The following is a 15,396-nucleotide window of genomic DNA, read 5'->3' on the forward strand; positions in this document are numbered from 1 at the left end:
CAATTTTGAAATAGTTAACTTTTCTGCAAAAAAAATAATTTTCACCCAAACTTATAAATTTTTAACTAAATTGATGCATCTCCAACTGAAACAATTGAATTTTAAATAAAAAAGATTAATTTTCAGCTGAAAAAAATGGTTTAAAGAAAAGAAAAAGAATTTTTATGAAAATAGTTTAATTTGGAACCAAAGAAATCAATCTTAACTAGAAAAGTTGAATTTTCAACTAAAAAAAATTAATTTTCAACAAAAAAGATTAATTTCTACTAAAAAAAAAACACCAAATTTTCAAACAAAGTGATGAATTTTCGACAAGAGTAAAGGAATTAAAAAAAAAAGATGAATTTTTTGCATCTTCAGCTGGAACAATTAAATCTTAAACAAGAAATATTAATTTTCGATCACAAAAATTAATTTTCTGCAAAAAAAAAACGAATTTTCAACAAACTGCACGATTTTTCAACTAAAAACACAAATATTCAACCAAAAATGAAAAACTTATATTTCAGTTGAAAAAAAATTTCGAAATAAAAAATTTTGTTCACAAAATTGTTAATTTTTTAACTAAAGAAAATAATTTTCAACTAAAATGAGGAATCTTTAACAAAACAAATTAATTTTCAAACAATAAGATAAATTTTCTACCAAAACAGAAAAATTTGCAACAAAATGCATGGATTTTCAACTAAAATCAGGAATCTTTAAAAATAAAATTAATTTTCAACCAAGAATCTTTGAAAAACAAACAAATTATTTTTCAACCAAAAAGATGAATTATTGACCAAATAGAAGAACTTTCAACAAAATACATGAATTTTCAACTGAAAATTAAATAGTTGTATTTGCAAAAAGAAAAAGAATTTTTAACAAAATACATGAATTTCCAACTTTAAATTGAATAATTCTATTTTCAGGTAAAAAATTAATTTCTTAACAAAAATTTTTGGTCATAAAATTGTTAAATTTTTAACCAAAGAAAATAATTTTCAACTAAAATCAGAAATCTTTAATAGAAAAAAATAATTTTCAACCAAGAAGATTAATTTTCTACCAAAAAAAAGAAAAATTTGCAACAAAATGCATGAATTTTCAACTAAAATGAGGAATCCTTAGAAATAAAATTAATTTTCAACCAAGAAGATTAATTTTCTACCAAAAAAGAATGTTCAACTTTAAATTCAATAGTTGTATTTTCAGGTAAAAAATTAATTTTCTAACCAAAAATTTTGTCCGCAAAATTGTTAAATTTTTAACCAAAGAAAAGAATTTTCAAATAAAATCAGGAATCTTTAACAAACAAACAAATTATTTTTTAACCAAAAAGATGAAATATTGACCAAAAAGAAGAACTTTCAACAAAATACATGATTTTTCAACTGAAAATTAAATAGTTGTATTTGCAGGTAAAAAATTAATTTTTGAACAAAAAATGTTGTCCACAAAATTGTTAAATTTTTAACCAAAGAAAAGAATTTTCAACTAAAATCAGGAACCTTTAACAAAGATAATTAATTTTCAACCAAGAAGATTAATTTTATACCAAAAAAGAAGATGAGTTTTCAACAAAATACATGAATTTTCAATAAAATGAGGAATTTTTAACAAAAATTAATTCTCAACCAAGAAGATTAATTTTCTACAAAAAAAAATTCAAAAAAATATATGAATTTTCAACTAAAATGAGGAATCTTTTTAAAAAAAATTAATTTTCTACAAAAAAAAAAGAGAATTTTTAACAAAATACATGAATTTTCAACTTTAAATTGAATAGTTCTATTTTCAGGTAAAAAATTAATTACTTAACAAAAAATTCTGGTCACAAAATTGTTAAATTTTTAACCAAAGAAAAGAATTTTCAACTAAAATCAGAAATCTTTAACAAACAAAAAAATTATTTTTCAACCAAAAAGATTAAATATTTACCAAAAAAAGACTTTTAAAAAAAATACATGAATTTTCAACTGAAAAAGATAAATTGATAACCAAAAGAGGAATAGTCAGTTAAATTTTCAGTTAAAAAAAAATATATAATTTTCAAGAAAAAAGATCAATTTTTAACTAGGAAATTTGATTTTTCAATAAAAAAAAATGACATTTCAACAAAAAAGATTAATGTCTACTGAAAATAAAACGAATCAACAAAATCAATGAATTCTCAACTAAAAAAGATAAATTGTCAACAAAACATTGAATAGTTACATTTTCAGTCTAAAAAAATTAATTTACAGCAACAAAAACAAAAGATTTTTAGCAAAATAGCTCATTTTCCAACCAAATAGATGAATTTTCGATTAAAATTGTGAATCTTCAACCAAGAAAATTAATATAAAAAACAAAATTTTTATTTTTAACCATGTTCAAATCAAAAACAGTTGAATTCAGCCAAAAAGACAACTCTATATGACCCGTTTGGAATTTTCAACTAAGACTTTTCAGTCAAGTCAGAGAAAAAATTGGAAACAAATTGTAGAATTTTCAAACAAGAAGATTAATTTTCTAACAAGAAATTAACGAATTTTTCAACAGAATAAATAAATTTTCAACCAGATAGTTGAATTTGCAACTAAAAGCGATCGATTTTCAACTAAAAATAGAATAGTTATACTTTCAGGTACAAAAAATGAAATTAAAATCAAGAAAAAAGGAATTTTCAACAAAATAGTTCAACACAGTAATATAAAGCTACTTTGACAAATTAAGAATCATTCTTATTCAATTTTATATTGCAATTAAAACAAAAAAATTAAGCACGCTCTAAAAAATTCCCTGACATTTCCCGATTTTTCCAGGTAAAGTAGACACCCTGATTAAGAAATTAAAAAAAATATTACAGCGCATATTTTTTGGCCTCTTCTTCACTTTTTATTAAGTCTTCATGAATCTTCGAGTTATTATCATTTGTATTATTAATAATATTCATAATTAACGATTCAGTCAATTCCTCTGCAGAGCCTCGTTTTGGGGCAAATAAAACTTCATGCTCACCTGCAAGAATTCTATTAATGTCTTCATTTTGGATTAGGTAATTGTAAACAATTTTAATTAAAGATATTTACTTTGTCTTTTAATGTATTCTCTCAATGCCACTTGGGAGAGTTTCCACATAACTTTAATAAATTTTGTCCCGCCTGGACTCAGCAGGAGAGAAGGGACAATCGAAGGAAATCCAATGTCTGGATTATCGTTTGATATCACATTTAAAAATTCTTTCACGTCGTTTCGATATTTTGCCTCAGACTTTTTGCAAACTATTGGCCACTCAATCATCTTTTTAACATAGTCTGGATTATATATTGACAAAAGGTAGTGCGAAACATACGTAAAACCGGCTGTGTTTGGTTTATCAAACATTCCCTGTAAATTGTGATTAATTGTTTTTATTGCAAATTAGTTTTTAATTATAGCGTGACCATATGGCTTGATCGGAAAATTATTTAAAAAACAGGGTTACTACAAAATACAAGTTTTCAAATTCCCTCACTTTCTCTGACTTTTTGCTTAGAAAATTTTCATTTTCCATTATCGCTTCAAATTTTCCGTTCAGGTTAAATTATCGACCAAAGATATTAATGTTCCACCAAAAAGATAAACTTTTAACCAAAGAAATGAAATTTTTAGTAAATGAGGAATCGTTAAACAAAAAAAAAAATGAATTTTCAACCAAAAAAATTCATTAAAAAAGAGATGAATTTTTGACCAATACAATTAATATTAATAGAACAGAAGAATAATAGTTAAATTTTCAACTAAAGATAAATTAGAGCAGATAAATTATCAGATGACAAAAATTAATTTTCGAAAAAAAATGTATATAACAATACAGTTAAATTTTTAATCAAAGAAATGAATTTTTAACTATAATGATGAGTCTTCAATAAAAAAATTAATATCGAACAAAATAATTGATTTTTCGACCAAAAAAATAAATTTTTTACTAACATTTGTGTATTTTCAATTGAAAAAGATAAATTGAAAACCAAAAGTGAAATAGTTAACTTTTCTGTAAAAGAAAATAATTTTCACCCAAACTGATCAATTTTTAACTAAATTGATGCATCTCCAACTGAAACAATTGAATTTTAAATGAAAAGATTAATTTTCAACCATAAAAATGAATTTTCTGTAAAAAAACGAATTTTCAACACACTGCACGATTTTTTAACTAAAAACAGAAATATTCAACCAAAACTTTAACTATAATAGTTTGAATAGTTGAATTTTAAACTAAAAAGATAAATTTTCAAATAAAATTATGAATCTTTAATTGGAATAGTTGACTTTTTAACTAAAAAAATGTTTTTTCAACAAAAAAAGATTAATTTCTACTGAAAAAAAACACCAAATTTTTAACCAAATTTGTGAATTTTCGACTAGAATAAACTGATTTTAAAATCAAAGATGAATTTATCACAGGAGAATTTAACTTTCAACTAAGTAGTTTTATTTTTAACTAAAAAGATTATATTTCAACTAAAATTATTAATATTCAACTGGAACACTTGACTTTTTGACAAAAAATATTAACTTCCAAAAAAGAAGATCAAGTTTCTACCAAAAAATATGATTTTTCAACAAAATACATGAATTTTCAACTAAAAAGAAAAAATGTACCCTAAAATGGAATAGATCTATTTTCAGTTAAAAAAATAATTTCTAACCAAATTGATGAATTGTTAACTAAAATTATGCATCTTCAACTGGAACAATTAAATTTTAAACAGGAGAGATTAATTTTCAACCATAAAAATTAATTTTCTGTCAAAAGTAATGAATTTCCATCAAAATACATGAATCTTCAAATAAAAACATAAATATTCAACCAAAAATGAAAAAGTTATATTTTTAATTATAAAAAAACTAATTTATAATAAAAGAAAAAGAATTTTTAAAAAAGTCTAATAATAATTAAATTTTTTAACATAAAATGAAATTGCTATATTTTCAGTTAAAACAGAATTTTTAACAACAAAACCCGAATTTTCAACAAACTGGCTAAAGTTTTAATCGAAGAAACTAATTTTGAAACAAGAAGATTAATTTTGTGCCAAAAAAGCGAATTTTCAACAAAATACATAAATTTTCATATAAAAAAGATAAATTTTCAAAACAAAATGAAGAAATTATATTCACAATTAAAAATTTTTTAAAACATAAAAACCGAATTTCCAACAAAATGGTTAAATTTTCAACAAAAAAAAGAATTTTTAACAATATTGTTAAACTTGTAACCAAAGAAATGAATTTTTAACCATAATGATGAGTCTTCAATCATTAATTTTCCACTAAAAATGAAGAATTTTCGATTGAAAAAGATAAATTTAAATAAAAAAAAAAGGATTTTCAAGAAACTCGATAAATTTTTAAGCAAAGAAATGAATTTACAACCAATAAGCTTAAATTTATACCAATAAAGGCGAATTTTTAACAAAAGATTTCAATTTTCTAAAAAAAAAAAAATAATAATTTTCAACAAAATGCATTATTTCCAACTAAAAAAGTAGAATTATTAACTAAATATGGAATAGTATAATATTTTTAGATAAAAAATGATTTTTAACAAAACAAAAAACGAATTTTCAACCAAATAGTTCATTTTAAACCAAGGAAATAAATTTTCAAATAAAAAATATAAATTTTTTATCAGAAATTAATATCGGACAAAATAGTTGAATTTTCGATAAAAAAATAGATTTTCCTCTAAAATTGGTGAATTTTCAATTGAAAAAGATACATTTTTAATAATAAATGGAAATGCTACATTTTCAGTTAGAACATAGAACTGTTAACAACATAAAACCGAATTTTCAAGGCTAAAGTTTTAATCAACGAAACTAAATTTTTAAACAAGAAGATTAATTTTATGCCAAAAAAGGCGAATTTTCAACAAATTACATAAATTTTCCCATAAAAAAAAATAAATTTTCAACCCAAAAAGGACAAATTATATTAACACTTAAAAAATGTTTTTAGCATAAAAACCAAATTTCTAACAAAATGGTTAATATTTCAACTAAGATGATAAATTAGAGTAGTTAAATTTTTTGTTAAAAAAAATTAATTTTCAACAAAAAGAAAAAAATTTTTAACAATATTGGTAAACTTGTAACCAAAAAAATTAATTTTTATCCATAATGATGAGTCTTCAATCATTAATTTTCCACTAAAAATGAAAAAAGAACGAATTTTCAAGAAACTAGATAAATTTTTAACCAAAGAAATGAATTTTCAACGAAGAAGATTAAATTTATACCAACAAAGGCAAATTTTCAACAAAATAGTTTAATTTTCTAAATAAAAATTAATTGTCAACAAAAGACATGTATTTTCAACTAAAAAATATCAATTTTTTATCAGAAATTAATGTCGAACAAAATAGTTGAATTTTTGATCAAAAAGATCAATTTTCCACTAAAACTGATGAATTTTAATTTGAAAAAGATATAATTTTGAATATAAAATGGAATTGCTATATTTTCAGTTAACACATTGAATTTTTAACAAACTGGATAAATTTTAATTAACGAAACTAATTTTCAAAGAAGAAGATTCATTTTGTGCCAGAATAGCGAATTTTCAACAAAATACATAAATTTTCATATAAAAAAATAAATTTTCAAACCAAAATGAACAATTTATATTTACAATTGAAAAAAATGTTAACATAAAAACCGAATTTTCAACAAAATGGTTAATATTTCAAATATAGAAGATAAATTAGAGCAGTTAAATTTTTGGTTAAAAAAAATTAATTTTCAAAAAAAAAAAAAAGAATTTTTAACCATAATAATGAGTCTTCAATCATTAATTTTTCACTAAAAATGAAGAATTTTCTATTGAAAAAGATCAATTAAAAAAAAAGAACGAATTTGCAAGAAACTAGATAAATTTTTACCATAAAAATGAATTTTCAATCAAGAAGATTAAATTTATACCAACAACGCCGAATTTTCAACAAAATAGTTCAATTTTCTACAAAAAAATTAATTTTGAAGAAAATGCATGTATTTTCAACTAAATAAGTTCAATTTTTCAATAAATGTGGAGTAGTATAATATTTTTAGATAACAAATTATTTTTAACAAAAAAAAACGAATTTTCAACCAAATAGTTCATTTTTAACCAAGGTAATAAATTTTCAACTGAAAAATATTAATTTTCTACTAAAAACTGCATAGATAAATTTTTACTTAAAAAATTAATGTTGAATCAAAGAAAAACAAACTTTTTACAACATAGTTCAATTTTGAACCAAATATTTGAATTTTCGACCAAAAAGATGAATTTTCAACAAAAGATGGAATAGTTACATTTACAGTTTAAAAAATTAATTTTTTAACATAAAAAAAAACAATTTTCAACAAATTACATGAATTTTCAACTAAAAAATATAAATTTTCATTAAAAAATGGAACTTGTATTTACATAAAAAACGAATTAAAAAAAAAGTAGTTACTTTTTTAATTAAAGAAATTAATTTTCAACAAAATCCATGAATTTTCAACTAAAAAATATAAATTTTCTTTAAAAAATGGAACTTATATTTACATAAAAAACAAATTAAAAAAAAGTAGTTACTTTTTTAATTTAAGAAATTAATTTTCAACAAAATCCATGAATTTTCAACTATAATAATGGATTTTCAATGAAAAAATTAATTTTGAAGCATGAATTTTCAATTAAAAAAGATACTTTTTTAACCAAAAATTGTATAGTTAAATTTTCAGATAAAAAATAATAATTTTAAACAAATTAAAAACAAATTTTCAACAAAATAGTTGAATTTTCGGTCAGAAAAAAAGGTTTTGAATTAAAATAAGGAATCCTCAATCAGAAAAATTAATTTTCAACTCGGTAGTTGAAATTTCAACGAAAAATATAATATTTGAAATTTCAACCCAAAATATTTTAATTTCAAACCATAAACAATTGAATTTTGAACCAAAAAATAGGAATGTCAACCAAGAAAGATTGTTTTATCAATACAGAAAAAAAAATTCATACAAAATGTGGAATTTTCATGTCAGAAAAACGAATTTTCTACAAAATAGTAAAATTTTCCAACCAAAAAATTTTTAAATTTAAATATTATAAAAATTCCAAAAATGTAAAGATTTTGAAATTGAATTGAACCGACTTCGCACACCGAAATTCTGAACAAAATTTAGGTACGCACAATAAAAATCACGATTTTCTTTTTCTGAATGAAAAAAATTTAAGATGCAGCACAAATATCAGAAAATTAAGATGTGTCCTGATAAATCACGAGATTTGTTCACTCTATTAATACAACAATGTAAATATTCAATATTTTCTGGAGCAATTTTTATTAATTGAGGTCAGATGCGAAGAAAGCTGCCAATGACTCACATTTTTTACTTTCATAAATAAATCATAATTTTATAGCTTTTTAAACGCCTTTAATTTTTCTTCATTATTATAAAAAAATTTTGAATGATTTGAGTATTCGAATATAAAATTTCGGTTGCATGAAACCTAACCTCACTTTAACTGAATGCAGACTAATACTGCCTATATTGTGCTTTTCTTTAGACGATTGCATTTTTATCGATATAAAACACTTGGATAATACTCAGCGGATAGTGAATTTATAAATAATTATTAAATATTCTTTCATAAACAAAAGTTACACGTTTTATAACAAACCTCTTTGTAGTGCTTTTTGAAGTCATAGCTCGCCGGTACTGCTTGAAGGAGTAGCGAAACATTTTTATGGAATGCCGCACTTATCGACATGATTACACCGCATTAAATATAAGCCTAAAACTGATTAAATTATAATAAAAACATATAAATTATTCACGAATTGACAGTTACTCTCCGGCAAAAGTTTCGAAACTGTTGACCCAGTATGGCCAACATTAAAAGTGTATCGATAAAAATTACTAGACGTTATACCAACTGACATCTAGTTTTTTCCTAGTAAGTTTTTATTTAATGAGATATTTATTTTTAAATCATTAATAATTAAAATAAACTGATTAATCTTATGAATTTCGCCGACAAGCATTATATTCTGTCCTTAGAAACTCACTCGAAAGTATTTAGGTAGATAATTAAAAATAATTAATTTTTCTATACTTTTTTACGAACTGTTAGGAGACGCTAGCTGCTTTAGTCAAATTTCCGCGAAAATTTAAATTCGACAAATGAAAAAAATGGTTTGTTTACACAAATTAATAATAAAAGCTACTATATTTAATTCAAATCTTTATCATTTCAAGTAAAAATATTATATTTTCAATAAACTAGATGAATTTTTCACCAAATAGTTTAGCTTTGAATGAATAAAATTAATTTTCTGTGATAAAAGACGAATTTCCTACCAAAGACGTAAATTTTCAAAAGACAAAATTGGTCTTTAACAAAATAGTTCAATTTTAAACCAAGAAGTTGAAATTTTGACTAAAAAAGATGGAGCCTTAACGAGAAATGTAATATTTCAAGCAAAAAAGATTTTTATCCTAAATAAAAAGCAATTATATTACATAAAAAACACAAATTTTCCACAAAAGAGATAAAGTTTCAACCAACATTTTTTTGCCACGACAGAAAAAAAGATTCAACCAAATTGTTGAATTTTAAAGATACTAAAAAAAATTTTCTGCAATTTTAAATAAACACTTAATTTTTTAAATCAACAGTTAATATCAACCAAAGAAGAGAAATTTTTAACAAAGTAGTTGCATTCTTAATCAGAAAGGATAACTTTTTTAAGCAAAAATTGTATTTTTCTACGAAACAATACAAAATTCTTCAATAAAATACATCACTTTCCAAATTTTCAGCCAGAAAAGAATAACTTTCAATTTAAATTTTAAAATATAAATTTTCAATAAAAAATGGAATAGTTACATTTTAAGCAAAGAAAATTATTTCTCAATAAAGACCAAGAATTTTTAGCAAAATAGTTAAATTTTTAACCAAAGAGTAGAATTTTCAGCCACGAAGATGATTTTTTAGCCAACACGATTAATTTTCGAAAAAAAATAGTATTATAAACAAATGGCATGCATTTTCTACCAAGTACTTTAATTTTCAACCAAAACACATGGATTTTTAAACATGAAGTTTAATATTCTACAAAAAAATATTCATCAACAAAAACATGAATTTTTTACCAAAAATATACATTTTCAGCAAAAAAAAGTTTTTTTTAATTAAAAGGATTAATTTTTTCTCAAAAAGATGAATAGTTTACAAAATACTTGTGTTTTTAACTTAAAAATATGAGTTTCGAACGAAATAGTTTAATTTTTAGTTTAAAAAATAAATTTTCAACCAATAATGAAACGAACTTTCATTAAAATAGTTACATTTTCAACGAAGAGCTGAATCTTAAATTTAAAAAAAATGAATAGTTAACGGAGCAGATCAACCAAATAGTAGAGTTTTTGAGCAAAAAGTTTAATTTTAAATTTAAAAAGATAAATTTTCAGGTGAAAAAAATTAGTTTTCAACCATAAATTAAACGATTTTTTATTAAAATATGTAGTTAAATTCTCAAACAAAAAATAAATTTTCAACTAAAATTACGAATCTTTAAACAAAAATTTTCAAGAAAAGTGTTGAATGTTCAAAAAACCAGAAGAATCCATTTTCTACAAGAAAACGACGGATTTACAACTAAAATGACGAATTTTAACAAGAATGTTGTTAAAGAAAAGTGCGTTCAACGTTCTCCAAGGTAGTAGAAATTTCAAAAAAAAAATTTGGAGTTTTCAACCAAGAGTATTAATTTTCTACAAAAAATATAGAGTTTCAACTAAAATCACGAATTAAAAAAAAATAATTGTCAAGAAAGGTGTTCAACGTTCAACCAGGCCAGAATTTTCAAACAAAAAATGGATTTTCTAAACAACAGATTAATTTTCTACAAACAAGATAAATATTTAACAAAAGACTTGAATTTTAACTAAAAAATATGAATTTTTAATCAAATAGTCGAATTTTTAACTAAAAAAGGTATCTTCCTAAACAAACATGGAATAGTTATATTTTTAGGAAAAAAATATAATAATTTTCAACCCAGAATAAAACAAACTTTAATTAAAATAGTTAAAGTTTCAACCAAGTAGTAGAATTTTTGACAAAAAGGTTGAATTTTAAACTCAAAAAGATCAATTTTGTACCACAAATGAAACGAATTTTTATTAAAATAGTTAAAGTTTCAAGCTTTAAAATTTTCAAGTTTTAAATAAATAGTCGAATTTTTTAACAAACGAGATGAATTCGGAAATAAAAATACAAGAGTGACCTTTCAGCAAAAAGAAAATTAAATTTTTTCCAAGATAATTTTAATTTTCTAATTGAATTCCTGTTAATTCAATTAAAATAAAGGTGATCAACAAGTATTAAATAGTTTTAATTCACAAGGGTGAGGGTGTGACAAAAATAATTAAAAATAGCATCACATAATATGTGTACGCTCCCCCAAAAAAACTGACTAGTACTCAAAATACTAAATTTATTTTAGGCCAAATAACCAACAGTCTTACTTTGTTTTTTGAACAAACTAAACAAAAAAAAGCAATTTTTCTTTCGTCCAATTTGAATATTCGCGGCAGTTGGACTAGCGTAGCTAGCGCAACTAGGCGGTGGATGATCAAACCTATTTCGAAATGAGAGTTTAAGTTTCCTCTCTAGATTTGCCTGCATCATGACGCACTGGAATTGAGCAGTGTCGCCATCTTTTGTTTTTAACCTTAAGTCCCTCAAATTCAGTAATCAAAACTGGTCAAAACAAAGACAAAGTGCGTGCCGTGCGGAAACATAAAAAAGTACCCTATGACCCTGCAAGCAAGCATTCAGTTTAGTACCGGAAAGTACTCAAACGGAAAAGTAACAAAGTACTCGGAAAGTACAGTCCATGTACACTCTCGTACTTGCAGTCTAGAGGCATTATTGAATCCATTCGCATAATAGTAATAATACAAGTGGAGTGTACGTCGGCGGAAGCAAAGTGTTATGTGAGCGGCTGAGCGCTTCTTCTCTGAACGAGGATGGAAGGTTATCACACGAGTTTAGGTCCCCCTCGCAGTGATTGATCCCCGTAAACAGGTGCATTTCGATTCAATTCAACGCCGATTAGCGGGCGTTGCGTCGTCGATTACGCTTGTTGAATGAGAAGCTGGGAAAGTGCGTAGGTCGCAATGATAGTGCGTTAAGTGAGTTAAGTGAAGATGTGGTGCAGGTGTGTGGCTCTTTGATTGGGAGAGCAGCGGAGAGCAAAAAGTGCGGAATTTTGGCTCGTGCGAAGCATGAGTGTTTACAACGCGGCGGGTGTCGCATCGCCCGAGGGTGCGGACGATTGGGTTGAATTTTGTGTCGGACACGCCCGCGCCTCAGCTTCTGACTTTGCCAAAGCTTTCTGCACCTACGTAAGTCTCAACCTCCCCGAGAGCGCTAGGGCCACCCTCTCTCATCGGGATTTTCTCAGGAAGTTTGTCGAGACGTTCTGCGAGCACTTCGAGACTGAGTACTTGCGACGTAGCGCCAGGCAAGTTTATTCACTTGTTTTTTTTATATTTTTTTTATTATTTATATCTCATTCTTCTTGTAATTTTTAAATCTGATAATAGTTGATCTGAAAATTCAATTTTGTTGGATGGACACTCTTTATCCCACTCCCATCTTTTCCGCTATTTTTGCAGAATTTTTCTTTTTCTACTATGTTTAAGGAAATTCTTCTCTCTTTTTTTTTTTTAGTTTGTGAATTAATAGATTCCAATAAGAAAATTCAATTAGTTTTTGTTAACAGTTCATTCTTTTTGGTTGAAAAGACTACTATTGTATTTTTGGTTCGGAATTCATCTCGTTTGATTAAAATTCTACTATTTAGTTGAAAATTGAAATATTTTGTTAGAAAGTTAACTATTTTGTTAAACTCTTTTGTATAGAAAATTTGTCTTTTTTTATTGAAAATTCACCTTTTAGTACAAAAGTCATTTTTTTCGAGAGTTATTCATTTTTTTTAGTTGAAAATTCTACTCATATATTTTAGGTTTTGAATTCATCTGTTTTAGTTGAAAATTTAATTCTTTTTTTGAACAGTCATCTTTCTAGTTTAAAATTTCAACTCTTTTGCTTAAAATTTGGTTGAAACTTAATTATTTTTAATTAAAAAAATTTACTATTTTATTTTTATGTATCTGAAGTTCCAAACTGAACGTTCCCATAAATATTTTTCAAACTGTAATTTGAAATATGCTTTATAATTATGTCCCAATAATAAATTACTTTCAATATAAATAAACAAACATTTAGCACTTTTTTGGATTGCAAAGTCATCAATAAAAAAATTCGTTCATTTGAACGGTCAGAACTTCAAGCACATTTTATTTTTGGTTCATAATTCATCACTTTCGGTTAAAAGTTCTACTAATTGGTTGAAAATTTAAATATTTTGTTAAGAATTTTACCTGTCTGTTGAAAATTCCTCTTTTTGCATAGAAAATCTGTCTTTTTGAATTGAAAATTCATCTCTTGGTATAAAAGTCTACTATTATATTTTTGGTTCGGAGTTCATCTCCTTTGTTTAAAATTCTACTATTTTATCGAAAATTTTAATATTTTGTTAGAAAGTTAACTGTTTTGTTGAACTATTTTGTATAGAAAATTTGTCTTTTTTTATTGAAAATTCACCTTTTAGTACAAAATTCATTTTTTTTCGAGAGTTATTAATTCTTCTTTATTTCAAAATTTAATTATTTTGTTGAAAAGTCCTCTTTAATGCCCCATTGCCAAATTTAATGTTAAGATAACAGAACCACACATAGAAAAAAATTAATTTCTCAAAATTTCTTTGCTCTATAATTTAGGGCTCACTTAATGCCCTATTTTTAAATTTAATGTTCCGCAATTTTTCGAAAAAATCTGTGTTCATGCTAGTTTAACGTTAACCTAGCAGGACCACACAGAAAAAAAACGACTTAGGCATTATTTCTTTCCGCAATAATTTAGGGCTCTAGAAATATGATAATGAAAAATAAAAAAAAAATTGTTTAAACAATTTTAGTAAGAATGTATTACACAAATTTTTTCTTCTATTTTTTCTTCTCTTGCATAATTTCAGGCTCATTTAAGGTTTCTGAACAATCATCAACTGAAAGACTTACAATATTTCCTTTGCTCGTTTTTTATTATATATGGTGTTGTGCTACCTTTACGTTATAAAAAATACGTGAAGAAAACCATAAAACCCATTTTTGCCCCTCGCATAATTTAGGGTTCATTGAGGACTAATTTGGACCCGTTTTGGGCTTTAGTATTTTTTGTAAAAAATAGCGTTTGCAATAGTTTAATAATAAGTTGGTTCAAGATTGCTGAAAAACGTAATAAAAATTATTTTACAAAAAACTCAACTTATAAAATAATTTAGGGCTCTAGGAATATGATAATTGAACATTTAAAAACATTTTAAACAATTTTTTTAAAAACAAATTCGCAAAAAAATATTTTCTTTTCTCTTGCATAATTTCAGGCTCATCTAAGTCCTCTTTTATCATCAACCGAAGGTCGCGCAATATTCCCCCCCCCCCCCTCCTCCGTTTTTTTGTTATATATGGTGTTGTGCCACCTTAACGTTGTAAAAAATAAATTAAGAAAACCATAAAACCCATTTTTACTCCTCGCATAATTTGGGGCTCATTTAGGACTAATTTGGGCCAGTGGTCCCAAATTTTGGGTTTTTTTTTATTTTTTGTAAAAAATAATGTTTGCCATAGCTTAACAAAAAGTTAGTTCAAGATTACTGTAAATCGTAATAAAAATGGTTTTGTGGTTTTCGATGATATTTCAGGAGCATTAAATGAGCCTGAAATTATGCAAGAGAAACGAAAATAAAATAATTTTTTGTAGTAAATTTGTTTGAACAATTTTTTGTTAAATTCAAATATCATATTCATGGAGCTCTAAGTGAGCCTGAATATAGAGTAGAAGAAGAAATTTGTTTAATTCATTTTTACTAAAATGGTTTAAACAAAAATTGTTTGAACCATTTTTGTTCATTTTTCATTATTATATTCCCAGAGCCCTAAATGAGCCCTAAATCATAGTTCAAAGAAATATTGTTAAAATAATTTTTTTCTATGTTTGGTCCTGCTAGCTTAACGTTAAGCTAGCATGACCACCGGTTTTTTTGTTTGAATGAAGAGCATTAAATTTAGCAATAGGCCAATAAATTGGCCCTAAAGGAGCCCCTAAATTCCCTATAGGTTTTCAGCCCATTTTGCAATGTGGTCCTGCCAGCTTAACGGCCAATAACTAAGACTATTTGACACTAGAAAAAATTGAGACACATATATTTTTATTGCTTCAGATCTCCTCTTTCCGACGGTGCCAATGAAATTCCTCAAAAAATTTTCTTATTATCCCAAA

The 15,396-nt window shown here is 24.7% G+C and overlaps 2 protein-coding genes across 3 annotated transcripts in view; one reads left to right on the forward strand and one right to left on the reverse strand.

Moving 5' to 3' along the window:
* The window catches only part of LOC117170180, a 36,853-nt gene extending 28,005 nt beyond the window's left edge, over positions 1–8,848 (reverse strand). The window contains exons 1-3 of the mRNA XM_033356762.1: positions 8,665–8,848; positions 3,057–3,354; positions 2,832–2,985 (exon numbers count right to left, since the gene is read on the reverse strand). Of these exons, the coding sequence (XP_033212653.1) occupies positions 2,832–2,985; positions 3,057–3,354; positions 8,665–8,754 (542 nt within the window). The 5' untranslated portion in view covers positions 8,755–8,848. The remainder of the gene's footprint in view (positions 1–2,831; positions 2,986–3,056; positions 3,355–8,664) is intronic.
* Positions 8,849–11,878: 3,030 nt separating this feature from the next.
* The window catches only part of LOC117169287 (SH2B adapter protein 1), a 36,853-nt gene continuing 33,335 nt past the window's right edge, over positions 11,879–15,396 (forward strand). For both annotated transcript variants that reach the window (XM_033355589.1, XM_033355590.1), the window contains exon 1: positions 11,879–12,517. In XM_033355589.1, the coding sequence (XP_033211480.1) occupies positions 12,279–12,517 (239 nt within the window). In that variant the 5' untranslated portion in view covers positions 11,879–12,278. The remainder of the gene's footprint in view (positions 12,518–15,396) is intronic.

The sequence above is a fragment of the Belonocnema kinseyi genome, chromosome 3, assembly GCF_010883055.1.
Source record: "Belonocnema kinseyi isolate 2016_QV_RU_SX_M_011 chromosome 3, B_treatae_v1, whole genome shotgun sequence".
In the NCBI taxonomy this organism is placed as follows: Eukaryota; Metazoa; Arthropoda; class Insecta; order Hymenoptera; family Cynipidae; genus Belonocnema; species Belonocnema kinseyi.